The sequence below is a fragment of the Dromiciops gliroides genome, chromosome 6 (assembly GCF_019393635.1).
Source record: "Dromiciops gliroides isolate mDroGli1 chromosome 6, mDroGli1.pri, whole genome shotgun sequence".
NCBI lineage: Eukaryota > Metazoa > Chordata > Mammalia > Microbiotheria > Microbiotheriidae > Dromiciops > Dromiciops gliroides.
This window is the reverse complement of record NC_057866.1, coordinates 93,833,242-93,857,559: the sequence shown is the minus strand read 5'-3', so window position 1 is coordinate 93,857,559 and position 24,318 is coordinate 93,833,242. Positions and strand designations below refer to the sequence as shown.

General features: G+C 38.2%; 1 protein-coding gene across 3 annotated transcripts in view; it reads left to right on the top strand.

Moving 5' to 3' along the window:
- RGS12 (regulator of G protein signaling 12) overlaps positions 1-24,318 on the top strand; it is a 221,360-nt gene that overhangs the window by 28,898 nt on the left and 168,144 nt on the right. For all 3 annotated transcript variants that reach the window (XM_043972855.1, XM_043972852.1, XM_043972851.1), the window contains exon 3: positions 12,164-12,280. In XM_043972855.1, coding sequence (XP_043828790.1) covers positions 12,164-12,280 — 117 coding nt within the window. The remainder of the gene's footprint in view (positions 1-12,163; positions 12,281-24,318) is intronic.

Below are 24,318 nucleotides of genomic sequence, written 5' to 3'. Positions count from 1 at the left end.
ATAAAAAACAGAAAATATCAATAACAAATTTTAAAATCTCTAGCCCTGGGTAATGTTGATAGCCCTTGTTCTAGACAGAACTAGTGACACTGGAAACTGCCACAGAAGAATCAGTTGAAGGAAGTGTGGTTGTTTATCTTGGAGAAGAGAAAGCTTAGAGGAGAGCCTGACTCTTGATCTTCTAAACCAAAGCAGTCTTCCCTGACTACTACTTCTCCCATAAGATTGTGAGATCTTGGAAGGCAGTGTCTTGCTTTTGTATTTGTATCCCCACTGCTTAGCATATTGTTTGGCACATAGTAAGAACTTATAGAATATTCTTTCTTTCTTTCATTCATTCATGAAACTGTTGGCTAGTGTTTGAAGGACTGTGAGATAGAGGAGGCACTAAACTTGTTCTAATTAGTTCTTTTTTAAAAAAATTAATTTTTTTTTTTGCGGGGTAATGGGGGTTAAATGGCTTTCCCAGGGTCATACAGCTAGTAAGTGTCAAGTGTCTGAGACCAGATTTGAACTCAGGTACTCCTGAATCCAGGACCGGTGCTTTATTCACTGTGCCACCTAGCTGCCCCCCTAATTAGTTCTTGAAGGCAGAAGTAGATGTAAAAGGGAGAAGTTGCGGAGGAATAGACTTTAACTTGATAAAAAGGAAAAAAAAACTTTAAAAATTTCAAAAATAAAAAAATTAGAACCATGCAAAAGTGGAATGGGACTCTGTTACTCTTGTATGGCCTTCTGCAAGTTTCTTTCTTTCTTTTTTAAAAAAAATATTTCCATTTCTTTTATTTTTTCCAGTTATATGTAAAAGTAGTTTTCAACATTCATTTTTATAAGATTTAGAGTTCCAAATTTTTCTCCCGCCCTCCCTTTCCTCCCCCCTCCACAAGACAGCAATCTGACCTAGGTTATATATGTACAATCTACAAGTGCTCTTTTTTTTTTTAGTCTGTGTTCAGTCAATATCAGTTTTTTCTCTGGGAGTGGATAGCATGCTTCATCATTAGTACCTTGGGATTGTCTTGGATCATTGAAATGCTGAGAGTAGTCAAGTCATTCACAATTGCTCATAGGACAATACTTCTGTCACTGTGCACAGTATCCTCCCAGTTCGGCTCAGTTCACTATACATCAGTTCATATGAATCTCCAGGTTTCTCTGAAATCATCCTCCATTATAATCATATACCACAGCTTCTTCAGTCATTCCCCAATTGATGGATATTCCTTTGATTTCCAATTCTTAGTCACCACAAAGAGTTGCTATAAATATTTTTTGTACAATTTTCCCTCCTTTTCTCTTTTTCACAATTACTATTGTTAACTGTTTCACACCATCCTATTCCCTTCCCCATGATATTTACTCTATTATCTATCTTCTTTCATCCTATCCCTCTTCAAAGGGGTTTACTTCTGACTGTCCCCTTCTTCAGTCTGCCCTCCCTTCTTTTGCCCCTCTGTCTTTATTCCCTTCCCCTCTTATTTTCCTGCAGAATTAGATAGATTACTCCACCCAATTGAATGTGTATGTTATTCCCTCCTTGATTGAATTATATGCTTTTGGGGGGAATGTGACTATGTCTTAATTAATTATCATTGTATATGCCTCAGTACTTTGCACTTAATGAATAAATGAATAAGAGGAAAGGCATCGGACCCCTGCAGTAGGAAAGGGGGAAGTATGTATGTATCTGTATGTGTGTGTAATATACTATATATCATATCATAACATAATATATAATATTTAAATATACAACTGCCTTTTAATTTATTTTAATTTATTTAATTTTTTTTTGCTGGGCAGTGAGGGTTAAGTGACTTGCCCAGGGTCACACAGCTAGTTAGTGTCAAGTGTTTGAGGCTAGATTTGAACTCAGGTCCTCCTGAATCCAGGGCCAGTGCTTATCCACTGCGCCACCTAGCTGCTCCCCTACAGCTGCTTTTTAAAACAATCTCCATAAATCATGCTGATAGAACTGCATGACTGAAATTTTCTATCCTTTCATATGCATACACATGAATATGTATGCTATACATTACATCCCACATATGGACATATGCCATGTCTCCTATATATAATATACATTATATCCCATGTATATATACACACACATATATGCAAATGAAAAGATAGAATGAATTTCAGTCATCCAGCTGCACATTCCTGCAGCTTTATCAACATGATTTCTGAAGATTGTTTAAAAAGGCAGTTATATCTCCTCAGGAACAAGCACAGGACCTTGCGTATAGTTGGTGTTTAATATGTTTGTATAAAAAAATGAGTGAATGATATCCTACTAGGGGAACTAACTTGAAGGAGCCTGAGTAATTGAATGCCAGCAGGTGGTGCTAAGTCAGTAAACATTTTATAGAGATTCTCTTTCAATTTGACGCTTAGTTTCACTTCAGCCACTAGGTGGCAGTATTATATTAGTTTGTTTCCTAGCTTGCCAGAGCCTTTCGGCACTATTTTCCCAACTAATTTGACCAGTAATTCAATAAGCATTTATTAAGTGTCTGCTTTGTGCTAGGCTATGAAACAGTACTGGCTTTGAAACATTGCTGAATTCCATAATGCTGTTTTGAGGTTATAGACTACCTCTTGATTAAAGAGGGCTTACGGACAATTTGGGATAAAATGGAGAAAATCAAGAATATTTTTTTGGGGGGGGCAATGAGGATTAAGTGACTTGTCCAGGGTCACGCAGCTAGTCAGTGTCAAGTGTCTGAGGCCAGATTTGAACTCAGGTCTTCCTGAATCCAGGGCCGGTACTTTATCCACTGTGCCACCTAGCTGCCCCAAGACTGTTTTCATACTGAAAAATTGCTGTGCAGAATAACTTTGTTTGATACATATAAAGTTTCATATTTGATATTTTAAGACAATTATTGCTTACCTCATGGAATGTTAGGATTCTGCAGAATGAAGTTTAGGAAATGCTATTATTGAATCTGGCTTTCTCATTTTGCTATTGCATTTATCCATATTATATTTCATCTTATTGTATTTGACCCATTGTTCTAGCCTGACAAGGTCTTTTTGGATCCTGATATTGTTGCTGAACACATTAATTATCCCTCCCAGTTTTGTATCATCTACAAATTCGAAAAACATACCAGACTTGCCTTCATCCAGGCCATTGATAGGAATGATAAGCAGCACAGGCCCATGAAGTACCTGAGGATTCCACTTGAGACCTTCTTCCAAGTTGGCATCAACCAATTAATGATGGCTGTGCTTTGAGTTTGGTTATCTAATGACCTTTGAGTTTACCTAACTATGTAAAAATGGTCTAGCTACAGCTCTTAGTTTTTTCTAGAAGTATAACTTGAGAGTTCTACATTTGGGTTAAAAAAATCAAGTACATATTTATTTGGGGTTGATGAATTTAGGATGGGAAAGGTGAGATTCAGCCATATTTTGTATAGAAAATATCTAGAGATTTTAGTGTTCTTGAAGCTCAGTAGCTTCTATTAATCTGCTTTAATAGAAACAGCAATGCCATTTCAAGGGCTATCCAATGGAAGAGAGTTTTAGACTTGTTCTGTTTGTCCCCATTTTGAAGATACAGAAACTGAGACCCAATTAAATAATTTAATAATAAGTATAACATATAATTATATATTATATAAGATATAAAAATAATATAATTTGTAATTATACTTATACGTATAATAAATAAGTAATTTAATTAATTAACTCAAAGTTGTGCAGGTAGTAAGGAACTTGGCTGGAGTTTGAACCCTGGTCTTCTGACTCTAAATCTGTTCTTTCTGTTATACTGTGCTGTACAGAGTCAATTTTTAAATGGCAGAATAACTTTTTGTTTGTTTGTTCTGGGATTGTTGTTATAGGACTCTTGTTAAAGAAACAGATTGTGGCTGGCAGAATATATGCTCTTAACTCCTTCTTTGCCTCCCCTGGAAGGGATAAAGTTACTAGATTGTTTTCCTTTGATACCACTTCTGAAAATCTGTCTGACTACTTAAATGAAACCTTCCCTGCCACCCCCAGCCAGCCTCCTTTGATTTCACTCAAACTACTGTGCCACTCATTTGGCACTTAACCAGAGACAGCCTTGTATTATATTATTATTGAACTATTTACTGGAATAATACTAATACTTTACATTTGTATAGCACTTTGCTATTTGCAAAGAGTTTTCCCATATACTATTTTTTTGGGGTGTGTGTAAAATCTAAATGTGTTGTCGCCTTAAATTTGAAGCTTTAGCACCAATCTCTGGGCATTAAACATTTATTAAAGCATACTAGGTATTAGAAAAAAAAGAACATGTGGAGTTAAGAAAAGGCATAGCATAGAGTTCCAGCCTGGTCGTGTTCTTCCTCAAGTCTTCCACCATGAGCCTGCTTCAACCATGAACTCCTCTCAAACTGAGTGTGGAAGCTTTCTATAGGTCTGGAGCAGAGGCGGTCCTTACACACTGCTTCAAGCTGATTGGTTGGCGTCATCCAGAGCCATTGGTTCATTGGACTTGAAGGTAGTCTCAAGTTGAGTTCAAAGTCCTTAGCTTCAGAGAACAATACCTCCTTAAGGGCCAGACAGGTGCATTAAAAATTGAATTAATTTTAAGTAGGCTAATCAGCAAAGTCAATCACTCTCACTTAATTCAATCAGTTTAGATTAATCTCCAGGTAGGTCTTTGAGTATCTGCCAAATCCCCTTATTTTCTCACAGGTGAGGCAATCTGGGGTTAAGTGACTTGCCCAGGGTCACACAGCTAGTAAGTGTCAAGTGTCTGAGGCTGGGTTTGAACTCGGGTCCCCCTGACTCCAGGGCCGGTGCTCTATCCACTGCACCACCTAGCTGCCCCTCCCATATACTATTTCACAAAAACATTTGGGAAGTAGGAAAAGAGCATATCATTATACTTTTCATTTTCATTTTCATTTTATTTTTTTTGTGGAACAATGAGGGTTAAGTGACTTGCCCAGGGTCACACAGCTAGTAAGTGTCAAGTGTCTGAGGCTGGGTTTGAACTCAGGTCCTCCTGAATCCAGGGCCGGTGCTTTATCCACTGTGCCACCTAGCTGCCCTCTGCTTTTCATTTTTTTTTTTTTTTTTAGTAAGGCAATTGGGGTTAAGTGACTTGCCTAGGGTCACATAGCTAGTAAGTGTTAAGTGTCTGAGGCTGGATTTGAACTCAGGTACTCCTGAATCCAGGGCCAGTGCTCCATCCACTGCGCCATCTAGCTGCCCCTGCTTTTCATTTTAAACTAAGGAAGCTGAGGCTTAGAGAGGTTAAGTATTTATGGACCAGAACCAGGGATAGATTTAAGGTCATTTGACAGGGAGTTCAGGGCTCTTTCCTCCAAACCATGCTGCTTCTTGCTTTGTAGTAACAGTGGCTCACATTTTTATTCAAATTGAAATGGACATAATTATTAATTTGAATATATACAAGTCACTAGATGAAAATTTAAAAAGCCTTTACGTTGAAGGGATTTACATTTTACTAGGGAAGGGATTCAATATGTACACAGATAACTAAAAATAAAAAGTAATTCAAGGAGAGAATCTCTTACTCTACATCATGTTCATTCTCCCCAGACAAGTCTGCTACTATTATTTTTACTTGCAGTTGTCACCTTTCTTCCACTTTGTTCAGGTAAAAATATTGTCATCTATGACTCAATGTGCTTTGCACATACGAGCGAGCAAGAGAGAGAGAGAGAGAGAGAGATGAGGATAGGTGTTGTGGATGTTTTTAGGAGCAAGGCCTAGTCATTGAAGGGTATAAGATTGCATAATGAAATTAGGGTTTTGCTGTGGTCTGGACAGGTGAAACAGCAGAGAGGACAAGGCTAGAAGGGGTAGCCTGTCCCTGATGTCTTCCTTTCTAGAAAATGGTCATGAAATAAGTCTATTTTACCTAATGTCTTTGATTGGGCCTGAGAAAAAGCAATTTTAGGCAAAACTGCAATACCAGAAGATAGTTAGTTCCATATGAACAGTATGTAAATGGGGGATAGGCTTAGAAATGTTATTGTGAGTTTTTTAACATCCTGTTTGTGGTGTATTGCAATAATATTGTCATATTATACCTGTTGTATGAAATCACCTTGAGTTCTCCATTCTAGCAAAGCCCCAACTTTAGCAGTGTTTGCACATGTTACTGGTGACGATCTGAGGATCTGACAGGCTAAGTACAGGAAAGCACCATGTCCTTTAGCCATGGGGACCCTGTTGTTTACAGCAATAAATTTTAAAATGACTTGTAGTTTTGTACATCTGCCTTCTGTTTCTACAGTTACAGTGCTAGAGGGGCAAGAAAATATGCATAGGACCTTAAGAAGCACAGTTTTAGACTGTTTATAAGCATTACTTTAGCTGTTGGTTATAGAAATCGAGGTCCTTGTCCACTGTCCAGTGAGTTAACATACTGCTAAAGAAACTGAGCCATATTGACATTGACATTCTTGCTGTAAATGAAACCAGAAGACCTAAGGAAGTTTGAGTTAAATGGAGGGATCCTCACAGATCCTTCTTGGAGAGGCAAAATGATTTGGTTTCATTATATGTTCAGAGACAATAAATAGCCTTTCATTTGATACTCAGCCAACTTGTCATGAAGCACTTATTATGAGCATAAACCAAAACACCAGCAGGAAGGTAATTTTAGCTTATGCATTTGTCAGCATCCATACAGAAGATGAAGAGGTGGAGAAATGATATGAAAAATTTGATCCTTCAGACTAAGTTAACATATATTTTAACATTTGATGACTTCATGCAAAGATAGACATAGGGAAGGATGGTTAAAAAGAAAAAAGTTGGAAAATACAGTTCAGGAATAAGAAACAAAAGGGGCCAAAGGGTTGTAGATTATTCAGAAGCCTCCCACTCATATATTATGAATATTTTATTTAAGAAAAGAATTGGAAAGGTACTGGTCATAATGAATACCACAAAACATCAAAAGAAACGAAACTCATATAAGGCAGGAAATAACTGATTACCGATCTGGGAGTCATTTCTGATTGTCTGTGCCTTGGCAGACTATTAACTTGTGAGAGCAAAGGTCAAAATCAACCCCAGGCCAGAGATGACTGTACAATTAAAATAGTTTCAGTCTTAATTATTCAGACAAATGATTGCTTTTTACAAAATCTCACATCATTTGGATTTCTTCCCTCACTATCTCCTTCATCCATGTCTCAGTTGAAGATGTTGGCCCTTCTGGCTAAGGCAAATCCCTTTCTGTGTACCCCAGATTGTCCCCCATCTTGTTTTCTCCAGCACATTGCCCACCCTATCATCCTCACTCTCTCACTAATCTTCAATCACTATCTACTGGCTACTTCTTTAACTGCCTTCAAACATACCCATGTCTTCTCTGTCCTTTAAAAAAATTTTCACTCGATCTGACTATTCCCTCTAGCTACCATTCTAAATCTTTCCTCCCCTTCATGGCTAAACTCTGTGAGAAGTCTGTATACTGAATACCTCAACTTCTCTTCTCATTAAATTCTAAACCCTCTGCAACCTATCTTTCAGCCTCATCTTTCAAGTGAAACTGCTCACCCTCAAGTTACCAGTGATCTCCTAATTATCGAATTGAATGGCTTTTTCTCAGTTCTCATACTTCTTCACCTCTCTGTAGACTTTGACACAATCACTTCCCTCCTTCTCATGTATACTCTCTTCTCTCTAGATTTTTGTGAAATTCCTCACTCCTGATTTTTCTTCTACCTGTCTGATTGTATTTTCTCAGGTTCTTTTGCTGGATCTCCATTCAGGTTGTGTCTGCTAACCATAGGTTGCCCCCCCCCCCAAAGGTCTGTCCTGGGTTCCCTTCTCCCTTTGTACTATCTCAGTGATCTCTTCAACTCCCCTGTGTTTAGATACCATTTTTAAGTTTATGATCCCTTGATCTACTTATCTAGCCTTAACCTCTCTCCTGAACTCCAGTCTTACATCACCAACTCCTCTTGGACTTCTTGAACTGGATGTCCCTTAGATACCTGAAACTCAACATGTTCAAAACAGAACTCATTATCTTTATCACCAAACCTCCTCCTCTTGCCAACTTCATTGTTACTCTTAAGTGTACCACCATCCTACTATTCACCCAGGCTTTCAAACTTGGTGTCATCCTTGACTCCTTAGCAATCACCCCACATATACAATCTGTTGCCAAGTCTTATTGTTTCTACCATCATATCAGCTCTTATTTATATCTCTTTCTTTCTGTTCAAGCAGCTGCCAGACTGGTGCAGACCTTCATGACCTTAAATCTGGACTATTGCAATAGTCTTCTGATTGATTTTCCTATCTCAAATCCCTCACTATTCTAATCTGTTCTTCACTCAGATTCCAGTGATTTTCCTAAGTGAATAGACCATGGTACCTCCCTCCCCACCTAAATAAACTCTATTGGTTACCTATTACCTTTAGGGTCAAACATAAAATCTGTTTGGTTCTAAAAAACCTGCACAACATGGCCCCATCCAACATTTCTAGTATTCTTACACTTTCCTCCCCTCTATATAGTATATGATTCAGCAACACTGCTTTGCTTGCTGTTCTTTGCCCATGTGGGGCAGCTAGCTAGAGGAGAGAGTGAGGTTGGTTACCTTGTACAACCTTCCCTCACTTAAATCCAATTCAGTGAAGGTTATGACATCACCCTGATGTCATGGTCCTCTTTGAGAATGAACAACAAACAATAACATCTATGAATGTATCATAGACTATCCTTTTCCCATGTGAGCTCCTGAAAATGACAAGTGCTGAAGGTGGGAAAACAGGCACAATGATGCTCTGTTGGTGGAGCTACAAATATTGATATAGCCATTTTTAAAAGTAATTTGGAACTCTGTCCTGGGCCTGTACTCCAAAGAGACCAAAGAAAGAGGAAAAGGACTAACAGGACATGTAAATGGATAAATAAACATGAAATATCTTGAAGAGGGAGAGTACACTAACAACTGAACAAAGTCTAAATTCCTTTACCTTATATTGAAAGTCCTTCACAATTTGACCCTTTTCAGTCTTTCCTCCTACAGCTCCCCTTTACACACCCTACACTTCTGCCAACCTAAATTATACTCACCATGCCCCAAGCATTCTTTCCTCTCTTTCTGCCTTTGCTTATATTGTTCTTTCCACCAGGAATATTCAATTCCCCTTTTATCTTTGTAGTTCCAGTTTAGATGTCCACTCCATAAAGCCTTTCTTGATTCTCTCCTCCCTGATTACAGCCAGAAATAATTTGATCTGAACTCCCATAGCACTTTGTCTTGGTGCCTTGTCACATTCTACTTTGTTGAAAACTGATCTTATCTTCCCTACTCTTCTCTATTGAGGATGGGAGCTCCATTATTATTTGTGTTTAGTACAGTGCCTTGCCTGAGTTCAGTATGCAGATATCTAAATGCATGAATCAGTGGCCCGAAGGTGTTTTTTAAGAGAACTTACTTGTAGCTTTGTGATGAATGCTGTACAGAAAGAATGTGCAAGTTTTACCCATCTCTAGAGGCCTGCTTTCCCCTCTCCAGCCATATGCCTTCCTGCTGCAATCACTTAAGCAGGCTCTATCAGGAAGTCAGGAGTAGCAGAGGAGTCATCATACCTGTATTCTAATTGGAAGTTTGGGAGCAATTTAGTCCTTATGTACACTCTCTTGGCGATTTTATTAGTTTTTAAGCTTATTCAATGAAACTTCCCCTTTGCCGATGACTCCCAAATCTACATATCCAGCCTTTATCTCTCTCCAGAATTGTAGTCCCACATTGTTAACTACTTCTTGGATATGTTCACCTGGATATCCTGGTGATACTCATCATGTCCAAACTCATCATGTCCAAAAAAGAACCCCTTGTCTCTTTCCCTTTAAACATACCTCTCTTCTAAATTTCCCCATTTCGAACGAGGTCACCACTAGCCTTCTAGTCAATCAGGTCGAATACCTGAATTATCCTAGTTATCCTAGATTCTTCTCTCGCCACCCATATCCAATCAATTTGCCAAGTCTTACAAAACCATCTGCATAATTCAGACCCAAAACAAATTTCAACTAAACTATTGTACTGGTCTCCTAATTGGTCTTCTGATCTCTAGCCTCTCCCCTCACCAATGCATCTTTCAAACCACAGTGACCTATGGATATTCCTAAAGCACAGCTCTGGTCATATCGCTCTTCTGGTTCCTTTTTGCTTATAGAATAAAACAAAAATTCCTCCACTTGACATTTTAAGCCCTTCGAAAATCTGGTTTCAAACTATCTTTCCAGACTTATTTCCCTTTAAGCATTTTTTTTAGCTCCTCTTATGTTCTAGGTAGGGGCAGCTGGGTGGCACAGTGGATATGGTGCCAGGCCTGGGGTTAGGAAGACTCATCTTTGTGAGTTCTGTGAAACAGAAACCTGTCCCCTACAAGAACATAAGCAGAGTGAGTCATAGTTGTAAAGACAAGTACTCATTTTTATTTCTCTCAGCAACTTGGTTACATTCAATTACATGTGAAATCTCAAGAGATTCTAATGAAATGTGGAAGAGAAGAGAATTTCAGCAGTTGGAAGGGGAGGTTGTGCAGTCACTGGATCAGCAAGGTCAGGATTAATTAACTCTCTGCTTCCTGGGTTTACAACAGAATGCTCATAATTCCATTTGTACAATACAAATAAGTCTGATAGCTCACTCCTTAAAAGCAAATAATGGTGGATGTGAAGCAGGATGCCTCTGGGGATCTTTACAGATAAGAGAGATCCATGTATCCCCACAATTGACTCAGGGATGTTGGGGAGCCTAGAGAGCAGACAATGATGTCTCCAGAAGACTCAAGAGAAGCCTACTTGGTTTGTCCTTCTGTTGTTCTCGGGAATGTCCAATTGTTGCATATCATCCAGGTTCAATCTCAGTTACCATAAGGGACCTTTGATTTATGAGGCTAAGTTTTCATACAGTTCCTCTGGAAAAATAAGAGAATTTTACTAAATAATCATCATCGTTTTCATATAGCCCCTCTAAAAAAATAAGGGAATTTTACCAAATAATTATCAGTTCAAATCTGGCCTCAGATACTTACTAGCTGTGTGACCCTGGGCAAGTCATTTAACTCTGTTTGCCTTAGTTTCCTGATGTGTAAAATTACCTGGAGAAGGAAATGGCAAGCCACTCCAATATCTTTGCCAAGAAAACCCCAAATGGCATCACAAAAAGTGGGACATTATTGAAAATTATAGAACAACATGTTCCAGGTACTGTGCTAGGTGCTGGGAATACAAAAACTACTAAGATGAAACAATCTCTGACCTCAAAGAGTTTACATTCTATTGGAAGAGACAACATGCACATAAATAACAATATGCAAAATATACACACCTTAAGTACAAGGTAATTTGAGGCGGTGAAGACGCTTATAGCTGGGAGATCGTGTCAGACAGCTCCTTTCCTATGAGTCTGAGAATTTATTTAGGTTCTCAGCTGTCACACACCATAGGGGTATTGCATAAGAGCATTACTTTAGTTATTCGTTAGGCAACTTGAAGAACACATAGTAAGTAACTCCTATCAGGAATGAAGTAAGGGGCAGCAGGCAGAGAAGAGAAATTTGAGTTGGGGCATTTGGAAAGATTTGAGAAAGCTATGACTGTTTTTGATAAAAGGTAATAAGGCTGCCTTTGGAGATAAGCAGAAGTTTGTGTGCCTTGTTTTCCCTTTAGGATGAGAGGAGTTTGGCTTTGGGTTTCCTAAATTATTCTTCTAAATTTCCAAAATAATGAATTATGGAAATTACACTGAGAAGAAAGAAGTAATGTGGGAACTAGTGGTTATTTGTATGCATTTGAGATAGTTTGAGATTCAGGCTTTAGTTCAGTTCTTAAGGGGATTTCCTTAACTTTCTGTGACATTTATAAAGCTCCTGGAAACCAGTCTGTAAAGAACCATTGTGTTAGGGGTGATGTAGGCCTAGTGTGATACTCATTAAGACTTCTGGAGTGTGGGTTCTTCCTCCCCTGGCAGGCATTGCAGACTCTCGGTGCCTTCTCCTCTCCAGTGATTCTGGGCAGGGCTTTACTCTCACTCCTTCACAGAAGAGCTACTCAGTTGTTTCCTCTTGTTCTTGAGTCATGCATCTGTGATAAAACTGAAATTCTAAATCCCTAGAGAATAATCAAAAAACTTTTCTCTTTTGCTTTTAGGGTTCAAAGTTTGGACATGGAATTGGTTGGATTCATACTCCACAGCGTACCTCTACTCGGAGATCATTTGGAAGATCCAAGAGATTTAGTATAACCCGTTCACTTGATGACCTTGAGGTAATTTAAACTTTAGGTATATAAACATACATATGAATACATAATGTATGATTTAATTTTATTTACATTTTTTTTTTTTGCAGGGCAATGAGGGTTAAGTGACTTGCCTAGGGTCACACAGATAGTAAGTGTCAAGTGTGTGAGGCCGGATTTGAACTCAGGTCCTCCTGAATTCAGGGCCAGTGCTTTATCCACTGTGCCACCTAGCTGCCCCCTACATTTTTTCAATGAATGAAAACCCACTGTTTTTCCCTTTCCTTTCACTACCTCCATTGAAAAAGAAAGAGAAACATGTAACAAATAGGCATAGCTAACCAAAACAATTTTACTGCATTGACTATGTCCAAAAAATATATTGTTTCTGGATTGGCACCTGGAGTCTATCACCTCTATGTCAGGAAGAGGGCATTTATGCATATCTTTAAAATTAGCTATTAAATAAGAATCACAAAACCACAGTCCCATTATCTCAGAATTGGACAGGACCTGAGACTCTTTCTTGCTTATAGCTGACCCAGAATCTTCTCTATGACATACATGACAAATAACTTCAGGACAGAGGAATCTATTACCCTCCCAGGTAGCCCATCCCACTTTGGGGTAGTTCAAATTATTAAAATGTGTTTCCCTTGTACTAGGATTAATAGATCTGAGCACAAGCTCAAACTACTTCCAATTACACATCATGCATTGTCATAGGAGGTAAAGACTCCCAGCAGATTTGTGAGACTGTTGAACAGATTTCTACTCATTTTTTCCTAGCTCTGCTCTTTAGAACAAGGAACAGATCTTCCATTTGATGGTGCTTCACACACATTAAGACAATTGTCATGTTCTCACTAAGTCTTCTCTTTTCCAGGCAAAACGTCTCTACTTCCTTCAATCAATCCTTGTTGCTCTTCCCTGTATATTCTCCAATTTACCAGTGTTATGCTCAGAATAGAAAGCACTATTCTCTGTTGCCTGGCATTATGATTTATCTCATCCACTCAGGGTAGCAGTGATCTTTCTTCTTTGAATCTTTTTTCTTTCTTTTTTTCTTAATATTTAATTTTTCTCCAATTACATGCAAAGATAGTTTTTAACATTCATTTTTGTGAGATTTTGAGTTCCAAATTTTTCTCCTTCCCTCCCCCCACCCCAAGACAGCTAGCAATCATGTTAAACACAATTCTACATTAGTCATTGTGAAAGAAGAATCAGAACAAAAGGGAAAAATCATAAGAAAGAAAAAAACAACAAATAAAGTGAAAATTGTATATTTTGGTCTGCATTCAGACCCCATAGTTCTTTTTCTGGATGTGGATAGCATTTTCCATCATGAGCCTTTTGGAATTATCTTGGATCATTGTATTGCTGAGAAGAGTTAAGTCAGTAATAGTTGATCATCACACAGTGTTGCTGTTACTGTGTACAGTGTATTTCTTGTTCTGCTCACTTCACTCAGCATCAGTTCATGTGTTTCCAGGTTTTTCTGATAATGGCCCTTTCATCATTTCTTATAGCATAGTAGTATTCCATTACATTCATATGCCACAACTTGTTCAGCTATTCCCCAATTGATGGGCATTCCCTTGATTTCTGGTTCTTTGCTACCACAAAGGGAGCTGCTATAAATATTTTTGTACATGTGGGTCCTTTTCCCTTTTCTATGATCTCTTTGGGATATAGACCTAGTTAGTAGTGGTATTGCTGAGTCAAAGGGTATGCACAGTTTTATAGCCCTTTAGGCATAGTTCCAAATTGATATCCAAAGTGGTTGGATCAGTTAAAAACTCCACCAACAATACATTAATTGAACCATTTCTGTTCACTCAGGATAGCACTGCCTTCAGTCCTTTCTTCTCTGTTTAGCATTCTTAGCTTCAACTTCTGAGCATTGGCCCTACAGACATTCTTTTAAAAACAATTATCTTTTTTTTTTTTTTTGTAAGTGAGGCAATTGGGGTTGTGACTTGTCCAGGGTCACACAGCTAGTAAGTGTTAAGTGTCTGAGGCCAGATTTGAACTCAGGTCCTCCTGACTCCAGGGCTGGTGCTCTATCCATTGCGCTACCTAGCTGGCCCCAAAACAGTTATCTTTTTTTATTATGAATGTAACAAATACCAGAAAACATGTGTACTTCAACATACAAAGAACAGATAGAGAGGATTGTGTATGGAATTGTGAACTTCTATTATATGGGCTTTTAAAAAAATCTATATTAATTTTAACACAGTAGTAACAAAACCACCCTGCTTGTCAGTGTCACCTTCTGAACTTCCTTCTGTTCTCTTCTATATATTTTAAAACATCTTTCCATTGGCGGTTTTTTCTTTTCTTATTTTTGTATCATTATCACTACCCATCAAATCCTCTCTAGAAAAGCCCTGTACTATAGACGCCCTCCTGCTAATAAGTAAATATAGGTGTTTTTTTGTAAATATAGTTTTGATGCTATTTTCAAGAGCTCTTGCTGCACATTTGTATTCATCCTCTGTTACCTAGCCTTGCTTCTGTCTTCTGTGCATGGCTCTTTAAAAATTTAAGCTTGTTTGGTGAGAATTCTTTGTGGATCCACATAGGTCTCCTCAGACAATTCAATCCTCTTTTTCCTTTTTCAAAATTATTTTTCTTTGTATTCAGAATTTTATTATTGAGAGCTATCTATAGCTCATGGTATGACTTCCTCTATAACATTTTAGTTTATGATATCTAGCTCTCCTACACCCTTCAAAGGGTTTCAAAAGATTTTAAAATCTGGTCTCCCAAAATCTAGGCAGGGTGCATTTCAGATTATCCTTTGTTGTCTCCTTTTTTGTTACAAACTCAAAGACAAAATGCTTACTTCTCCAAAGGTTCCTGTCATTTCCACCCCGTTAATCAATTCCTCTTAGAAGACTTCTTGGAGAGTTACTAAATTTTTTAAAAAGCAATTTTAGGTAGTCTGTGTATACTTCAGCTAAGTCAAATTTGTATTCAAATGTAAAGCCAGAGCCAGAATCATTATGGCGTAGTAGCATGGTACAATAGACAGTGCTAAAGTTAGAGTGGAGGACTGAGTTTGCATCCCTGCCTCTGCCACTTACCACTTGTGTGAGTTTGGGCAAGTCACTTAATCTCTCTTGGTTTCCTCATCTGTAAAATGAGGGGATTGGACTAGATTAACTCTAAGGTCTAGCTGTAGATCGTGTGTGTGTGTGTGTGTGTGTGTGTGAGATTTTTAAGGCTTGGGCAAATGCTTTAACTTTTATTTATCTTTGTTTCTCTACCTGTAACATGAAATATTAATATTTTATACCTACAACCCAATATATCTATACCTGTCTCTCTCCATATCAGATGTAGATATAGGCTATCTGTCTCTGCTCACCTTATGTTGTTAAGTCATTGTATATGTATTATATCCCCCCAATAGGAGGCAATCTCTTTTAAGCCTTGTCACAGAGTAAATGTTTAATAAATATTTATTGGCTTAAGTGGAATATGATAAAGAATGCAAATGAAACTGATGTCCACTGAGGAGATCTGATTTGCTGAAGGCAAATTAAGGGTCAAATCTGTGACTTCTGGGTTCCAGTGTAGTGTGCTTTTCAGTGTACGTATTGTATTTTAGTTGGAACATTTAGCATGCTTTAAAACCTTTGAGCATGCCAAGATTGGAAATTTCTATGTCTTGTATTTCTTTGTTTCATTGAATTATGAGAATCTTGTGATGAAATTGAAATCCAATGATTTGGTGTTGTGAACTTTGAACTGTCAATCTCACTAGAGGAAAGTCCCTGGCTTGAGGGTCACAAATAAATCCAAACAAAAAAACCCCAACACCACAGTTCCTGATAAGTGACAAACCCAAACTAATGACCTTGCATTTAAAAAATGATAGTTTCTATTCTTTATTAAATTTTTCTATCACATTTCAGTAGATTTTTTATTTGTACATAAATGTAATTGATGGAATATTTTAAAATGCCAAGCATATATTGTATTTTCACTTATTGTCATTACAAAGATGAAATTCCAAACTTTTGTTTTTGTGTAGGGGCAAAATGTCAAATAAAAAACTAGAAATTTTTTCAACACTCAGAATACTTGGAGAATACCCTTTGTTTTATAGCTTTTCCTCCTTGGAGCAATGACTCTAGTTTTGGTTTTTTTTTTGCTCCTGTAATCTACCCCTCCCCACTCCACCCCCTGCATTACTGCTTATTAGATATATAGATTAGGAGAGAGGATAAACATGAGAAGAAAGTATACAATTACAGCAACTTTCCATTGAATAGGGGAAAAAATCCCAACAGTTCTTCCTCTTGGCATGAAAATAGGCGGAAGATCTTAAAAACCCTGGGAGAAAGAAAAGGGGTGGGGCTCCATGGCTGAAAGAGGCTGGTGTCCTATAGCCCATGATTTATAGTCATTACTGTCATGTACTTGTTTGGAACCATGGGGAAGATAAGAGGCTAGAGGCAGTTGGGTGAATAAGCGATGGGAAGTATGGTGTCCTCTGTGTGTTTTGCACTCAGGCAAGGTGACTGTTGCCATTTTAGCACAAGAAATTACAGCCTGGGATTTTGGTACTGTCTTAAGAATGAAATGACAGAATATTAGAATTGGAAAGGCTGTCAGAAGACCTCTGGTTCAACAGATACCTGGAAATAAATTGCCTCTGCAGCATTTCTAACATTTCTGTATTTGAATGGCCATAGGCTGTAATGTACAATATTTTCAAATTCCTAGAAGTAAAATCCAATATGCATGTATTTGATAGTATAACAAGGAAACCACATCACCTTTTCTTCCTCTCTGCTGCTTCCTTTTCTTTGCTATTTTAACTTCCTTTTAAAAATAATACTTTATTACCTTTGGTTTTTATATTGCCTAAATTTCTCCCTTTATACCTTCCTGAGAGCTATACCATGTAAAAAAGAATTTCCTCCTGATTTTCATTACCTCAGAAGTCTGGTTGTCCTCCCCAAACATAGCCTGCCTTTACCAGTCTTCCACAGGTCTCTGAAGTAAGTTTTCTTCTCTTTTCCATCATTATTGCCATACAGAGACACTAAGACACATTGAAAATACTGTGCACTGACTGAGAAGGAGGTTAATGTCTAGTTTAGGAAGGTTTACCAAATAGGGAATAGGTGGTTGGTAAAGCAGAGGGAGTTGTTAGTTGGGAACAGGGATGGGTATATAAGATATACTCCCTACTTTGTCTTTTCCAAAAATAGTGTATTTCTGATTGTATTATGATAGTTTTTAGGATATATAAAATGCAGTGTGTTTGTACTTTGGATTAAGATATAATATGTGTTATTTAAAAATGTTTTATAGAGTCCTAATGAATTCTAGTCATGATGTAAAACCAGGCCAGACCTGTTGTTAAGGGTAATCTGAGTTGTTGAACCATCAGCTGGTACATAGGTGTATAATAAAAGGCTTATGAAGGTGATAGGGGATGATCTAATCTTATAGATCTTACTCTTAACGCTTGGGCAAATGCTTTAACTTTTCTTTACCTTTGTTTCTCCATCTATAACATGAAATATTAATACTCTACACCTACAACCCAATCATATTTTTGGCATATTCCTACTTCTCAGATTTGATGTGAAACATTTCTTTGTTGTTTGCCTTGAGCCTGGAGTCTTGTGGAGCCACAAAGAGCTTTTTGTTCTATTTGTCAGTAATTCATTTGGGCAGCCTGTCTCTAAGAAAACCTCGTTGAAATTATTGTCTGACTGCATTTCTCTTTGTTATTTGTTGGCAGACCCCAAATTATAAGGTTATGTTAGGGCTCATTTGATTGGAGGCATGTTGTTTTTGCCAGTGTCTGAGTAGTTCCAGTTCAAGTACCACTTACTGTACTTTGTTTCTTAAGCTCAGCTTTCTGACCTGAATCTAGGTTTAGATTTTTGGGTATTTGGGGAATTCATTTTGTTCCAACTCTGTTTTATTGTCAATGTAGCCAGGAGGCTCCAAGCCCAAATTTGGCCCCAGACATAAGACACCTCATCCTGTCTGCCCCACAAAGAACATATAAATGCTTTACAGATATCCCTTCATATTCAGTTCAGACCTGTGTCTTCTGTGAATTCCTTACTGAGATAGTTCTTATGAGTTCAAAGTATTATCTTCCCATGTAGGAATGTAAACAGTTTGATCTTTTAATATCCCTCATGAAGTCTTTTTCCTGATTACCTTTTTATGCTTCTAGGTCTTTTCATCACAAATGCCTGAAAGACCTCTTTCTCATTGAAATCCCATTTTTGCCTCTGAAAGATTATACCCAGTTTTGCTGGGTAGTTTTTTTGTTTTTTTTTTTTTTTGGTGAGGCAATTGGGGTTAAGTGACTTGCCCAGGGTCACACAGCTAGTAAGTGTCAAGGGTCTGAGGCCGGATTTGAACTCAGGTCCTCCTGAATCCCGGGCCGGTGCTCTACCCACTGCACCACCTAGCTGCCCGCTAGTACTTTGTTGTTGAGAGAGCTAGAGCTAGAGTTAGGGGCTAAGTGAAAGGAGAACTTTTTTGCCTATGAGACTTTGGAAATATTTAGTCTCTTCTCAGTTTTCTACAATATAAAATAAAAAAACGTCAACATCTTGTAGCTGATACCAAACGTGACAGTTAGAATTAATGGAAATGTAAGCGGAAAACATTTGATAATAATAGCTAGCATTTATATAGCACTTACTATGTTCCAGGTACTGTGCTAAACACTTTACAGTTATTATTCTGTCACTATTCTTTCTTTTTTTTATTGAGGCAGTTGGGGTTAAGTGACTTGCCCAGGGTCACACAGCTAGTAAGTGTTAAGTGTCTGAGGCTGGATTTGAACTCAGGTACTCCTGACTCCAGGGCCGATGCTCTATCCACTGTGCCACCTAGCTGCCCCCTCTCACTCTATTCTTAAAACAACCCTATGTACTATTAATGTCCTTATTTTAAAGTTGAGGAAACTGAGGCAAACAGGACTAAGTGACTTGCCCAGGATCATTTACTAGTAAAGCCTCTGAGGCTAGATTTGAACTTAGATCTTCCTGACTTCATGCCTGAATCTAGCCAATGGAACTACATATAGCACCTACTTAGCCAGTTAGTTTATGCAATACTTGCCTTTTAGGCTGCTTATCTTAGTGTGATCTAAATAAAAAGGACTGCCTTAATTGGCTCCATCTACTCTATTCACTGTGGCACCTAACATTTGGTAAAGGAACTTTTTATTGTTCATAGGACTACAAATGCTAAAATCTCATTTGTACAGCCTGCAGGTGAGATTCCACCAGTGCTGGATAGAAAATATATCCTGTTTTTCTAGACCTTCAGAGTAAATGATTTTGAAACTTATCTTGTGTCAAATATTGTTTTTATATTTGCCTCTTACCAAAAAACAGATCAGAGAAATTATTTTCATAATGTCTCCTATAGGGAAAACCAGATCAGAGACAGGAAAAACATAGTACCAGTTTATTTGTCCCAAGGACAAGTAGGCAAGAAGAAGCTCTCAAAGGTTCCCCTTTTTTGTGACAGTATATAAATCTTTTTTTCCTCTTTCACTGGTTACAGAGTAACTTCATTAGTATGATATTAATCAACCTAAAGCAAATACTATAACAGGCAACTTAAAGAAACAGAAAGGGTTTACCAAGGAAAAGGATGCCTAGATATTTGATAAGGAGAAAAATAAGATCTATTTACTTGCTTGGGGAAAGAAGTTAGTAAAAAGGGACTTATCTGCTATCTGGGTTCAGTTTGAAGTTTAGTCAAAGGGCATTTTGCTCCTATTAATCCAGGGTTTCATAAAATCTGTGTGGATAATAAGGCAACTCCATCAAATCCAGATGGTCTATACATTCTTATTAACACTTGATAATTCATTTTATCATCCAAGTGATCCTTAGAGGTGAGAAAGGTGTTATTGATAAGCAATAATAATAATTGATAGACTCATTTGAAATATATTGAAGAAGAAAGAATTTTGAATGTGAAAAGAATTTGAAAAGGTTATTTTTATTGAAGTGGGAAGAGAGGAAAGTGAATATTTTATGTGAGAGCACACATTTTAAGTTCAGAATGCAGGAAGCCTGGAGAGAGAAGTAGAAATTTACATAGTTAGCTGTAGAATTGAAATAAAATTATAGAGGACATAGATTGTTGAGCATCACTGAAAGCTTTAGAAGGGTGGGGGATGCTGTGGCAGAGAAAAAGGGGAGGGAAGCTTAGTAGTCTGAACATTAAGTAGGCTTCTCCTACCTGCTGTGAGTATGAAGGAACACACCAATCCCTGACCCTCAGTGCATATTGAATAAAACCCCAAATCCTCAGAGTATCAATTAAAACCCTCCAACACTACTTTCTTGCCTTATTTCTGTCACTCATGGAGGGCTCAGATTCAAACTGGGGGAGCACAGGACAACCAGAACCGCAATGTGGTAGCAAAAATAACTTTTATTAAAGGTTATAGAAAAAAAAAGATTATATGGATTAGGGAGAAGTGGGGAACCTCAGGTTTCTAGCAGCAGGTGGAAGGCTTGGGAAAATTCTGCCAAGTGGCTTCTGGAAACTTCACTGGCTCAATCTGGTTGGAAGTATCAATCAGCCATTTAGGGTAGACCTTTTTATTTAGATCACGCTGAAGTATGCAGACCAGAGGGCAGGTATTCCCCATTATCTGGCTGAACAGGTATTGTGTGTCGTTTCATTGGCTGGATTCAGGCCCTATAGCTGGGGTGGGGGCAGTGGAGGGAGGAGAGACAGAGACAGAGAGAGAGACAGACAGAGAGACATGGAGGGAGGGAGGGAGGGAGACAGAGAGAAAGAGAGACAGAGACACACACACACACACACACACACACACACACACAACCAGAGAGAAACCCACCCCATCCCTTGGTCACCTTATCATACCATATAAAGTCTTCTGCACATCCTGTCTCCTGCAGTCCACCTCCTGAACAAAAGGCTCAATTCCCTGAACTGGGCTGTAGGTAAACATTTACATTTGCAAAACCTTTCTGACAAGTTGGCCTGGTGTTCTAAAGTCCAGGGACCCCCTTATTCTTTGTCTTCACCCAGTTGGTTTCAGGAGTAACTGGTGATCTTGAGAAATATTCTCTATTCATAATTCTTTATTTCTGAAGGTTGTCTCTTCTGTCAGCATCTATTCACCATTCCAGCAGGGTCAAGAGGTGGAGAGCAAGGATACCCCAGTGAGGTAGAAATAAATATGAGCAGGGTGGTGGTAGTGGTTTTGGGCTTACATAAGAACAGCAGCAGTGTTCATTCTTAGCTCCAGCCCTAGTGTTAACCCCACTGGAGATTTCTAGTAATATTCAGCAGATAGAAAAGCAGCTGTGCAGTGGCCAGGGAAGAGGACTGAGAGAGGGCTATTGTAAAAATCTCCCCAATTCTCTTCCAGTTACATTATTTTCTTTATATTATGCTCACAGTAGCCGCATTAGCAAATGTTCAGTTGACTGTTGGCAGAATTGGTTCTTGATCGTCCTCTTCATCCTCCTCTTGCTCATCTTTCGGATGGGGCATTCCACATTGCCTGCCTCTCCAGGGATGAATTATAAGATCCCTTTAGGCCTCAAAATCTGACTACATCTATCAGCTTTTAGCTTCATTTATTTTGGGAGGCTGAGCAAAATAAGTAGGACTCATCCCAGACCCCTTTCAGTTCTGCCTGGGGATACATGGTGGTGACATTTTTTCTAGTTCAGGCTATGCAGAGGGTGTAACTAATCCTGTTTCTTTCTTAGCCATGGAAGTCCACATACATGTTTGTGGCCACTTGGGGATGCAGCAGGTCTCAACCCACAAGCAGCTAGTCATTAACAGTAATTCAAATTATTAAACATTTCTTGAGTACTTACTATGTGCCAGGCAGTGTGTTAAGTGATAGGGATACAAATAAGAAAAAGAAAGACAGCCCCTGTCTTCAAGGAGCTTACCGTTTAGTGGGGAAAGATAACACACAAAACAAGGCTGGAGAGGAAGGGAAGATATCAAGGGGTACCTGGTATGGGGGGCATCTTGTTCTTTGGAGTTGAAATTAGGCAGAGCTGTAGGTGGAGAGTGGACTGAACTGGAAGTCCAATTTTTTGTCCTTTACAAAGGAAAGCTTTGGGAGGACTTTTGTACTCCACCTTTCAGCCCTCCAGTCAGAGGGGAGAGGAAACTGAGGGAGATAGTATCAAGGTTTGATGTAGCAGCATGGTGATAAAATTAGTAGTAGTACTTGATCTAATTTCATCATTGATAGAATGTACGCTCCATGAAATCAGGGATGGTTTCATTTTTATTTTTGTATCCCTAGTACCTAATGTGGTAAAAAACAGAAGTTTTAGCTGAATCATTTGAGAATTGAGCACATGCTATTGAAGCGGCTTTTGAAGGACTTCCCTTTTGGGGTGGAGTCTGTGACGAATTTCCAGCATGCCAGCTTAAAACTGAGGGAGAAACGGAAGTTCTTTCTCTCTCTCTGGCTTTTCAGCTTAGCCGTGGCAGTGCACGTGTTTGGTGTTCAGCTCTGGTTCTCAGCCTGGCGGGCAGTTTGGGATTCAGTGAGTTTTATAAAGGAATATAGACTAAGTTTAGATCTAAGATTATTCATTTGTATTTCTACTTTCCTATTTGCCTAATTGGTATCACCTTTTGTTCCCAAGCAATAAAAACTAATCCCTCACTGATTAAAGCTCAGAGTTATATATATATATAATATAAGGGAAAAGTTAAAAGGAGAAGTTTAATGCTCATATATCCAATTTTATTTTATTTTATTTTTGGGGTTTTTGTTTTTGTTTTTGTTTTTGTTTTTGTTTTTGTTTTTGTTTTTGTTTTTGTTTTTGTTTTTTTGCGGGGCAGTGGGGGTTAAGTGACTTGCCCAGGGTCACACAGCTAGTAAGTGTCAAGTGTCTGAGGCCGGATATGAACTCAGGTACTCCTGAATCCAGGGCCGGTGCTCCATCCATTGTGCCACCCAGCTGCCCCCTCGTACATCCAATTTTAAATCTCACACTATCAAAAAGATTAGAATTTAGTAGGCAATGAATGCTTATTGATTGATTGATCATTTGGGGTATTTATTGAGTTACCTATTATATTACTGTAGATCCAAGAAAAGTATAAGATGCCTATACATTTGAGGGAGTTATAATTACCATCACCAAAGATAACTCCAGAAGATACATAATTTCATTAGTATGCAAGCCCTTTCAACTGACACATCTCAACCCCTTCCATGCTTTAATAGCTGGCTTTAATTTGCTTGATAACTAGCCATTAGGTGACAAACCTCTTCAAAACTGATTGGGCAATAGGCACAATGAGATATGAGAAGTACAATAATGACTATTAATTGCTCTTTAAATGTTAGATAGACTTCACTTATAAATCTCTTTAGCCCAAGGGTTTTTCTCTCACTTCTGGTATTTCATTTATTTTCTTGCTGGGTTTCTTTTTCTAGATTAATTTATTTAAGATATCTATATCTATATCTTGTTTTGTTGGTCTGAGTATTATTAAAATATATTCATTAGCAGCTTTTGAATTATTAGTTTTGCTGGCATATGATTATGCATCATACTTCTGATTATTCTTTTTATACTCTGAATTCACATTGCTCATTTATTTTTTGGTACTTTGATTTTCCTATCTTTCTTTGTTCAGATTATCTAATGTTTTATAGATTTTGATAATTTTAAACTCCAGCTCTTAGTTTTATTTATCAGTCCTGTAGTGTTTATATGTTCATGTTTGTCTACAGATTACTTAATTTTTTCTTTCATAGCCTTTTTTTTTTTTTAAACTCTTTTTTGGCCTGGCGATGGGGGTTAAGTGACTTGCCCAGGGTCACACAGCTAGTAAGTGTCAAGTGTCTGAGGTCAGATTTGAACTCAGGTACTCCTGACTCCAGGGCAGGTACTCTATCCACTGCGCCACCTAGCTGCCCCTTTCATAGCCTTTTTCATTGCATACTCAGTTAATTGATCTTGTTCTTTAAAGTGTTCAAAATAAGTTTTAAGAGCTACAATTTTAGGGGCAGCTAGGTGGCGCAG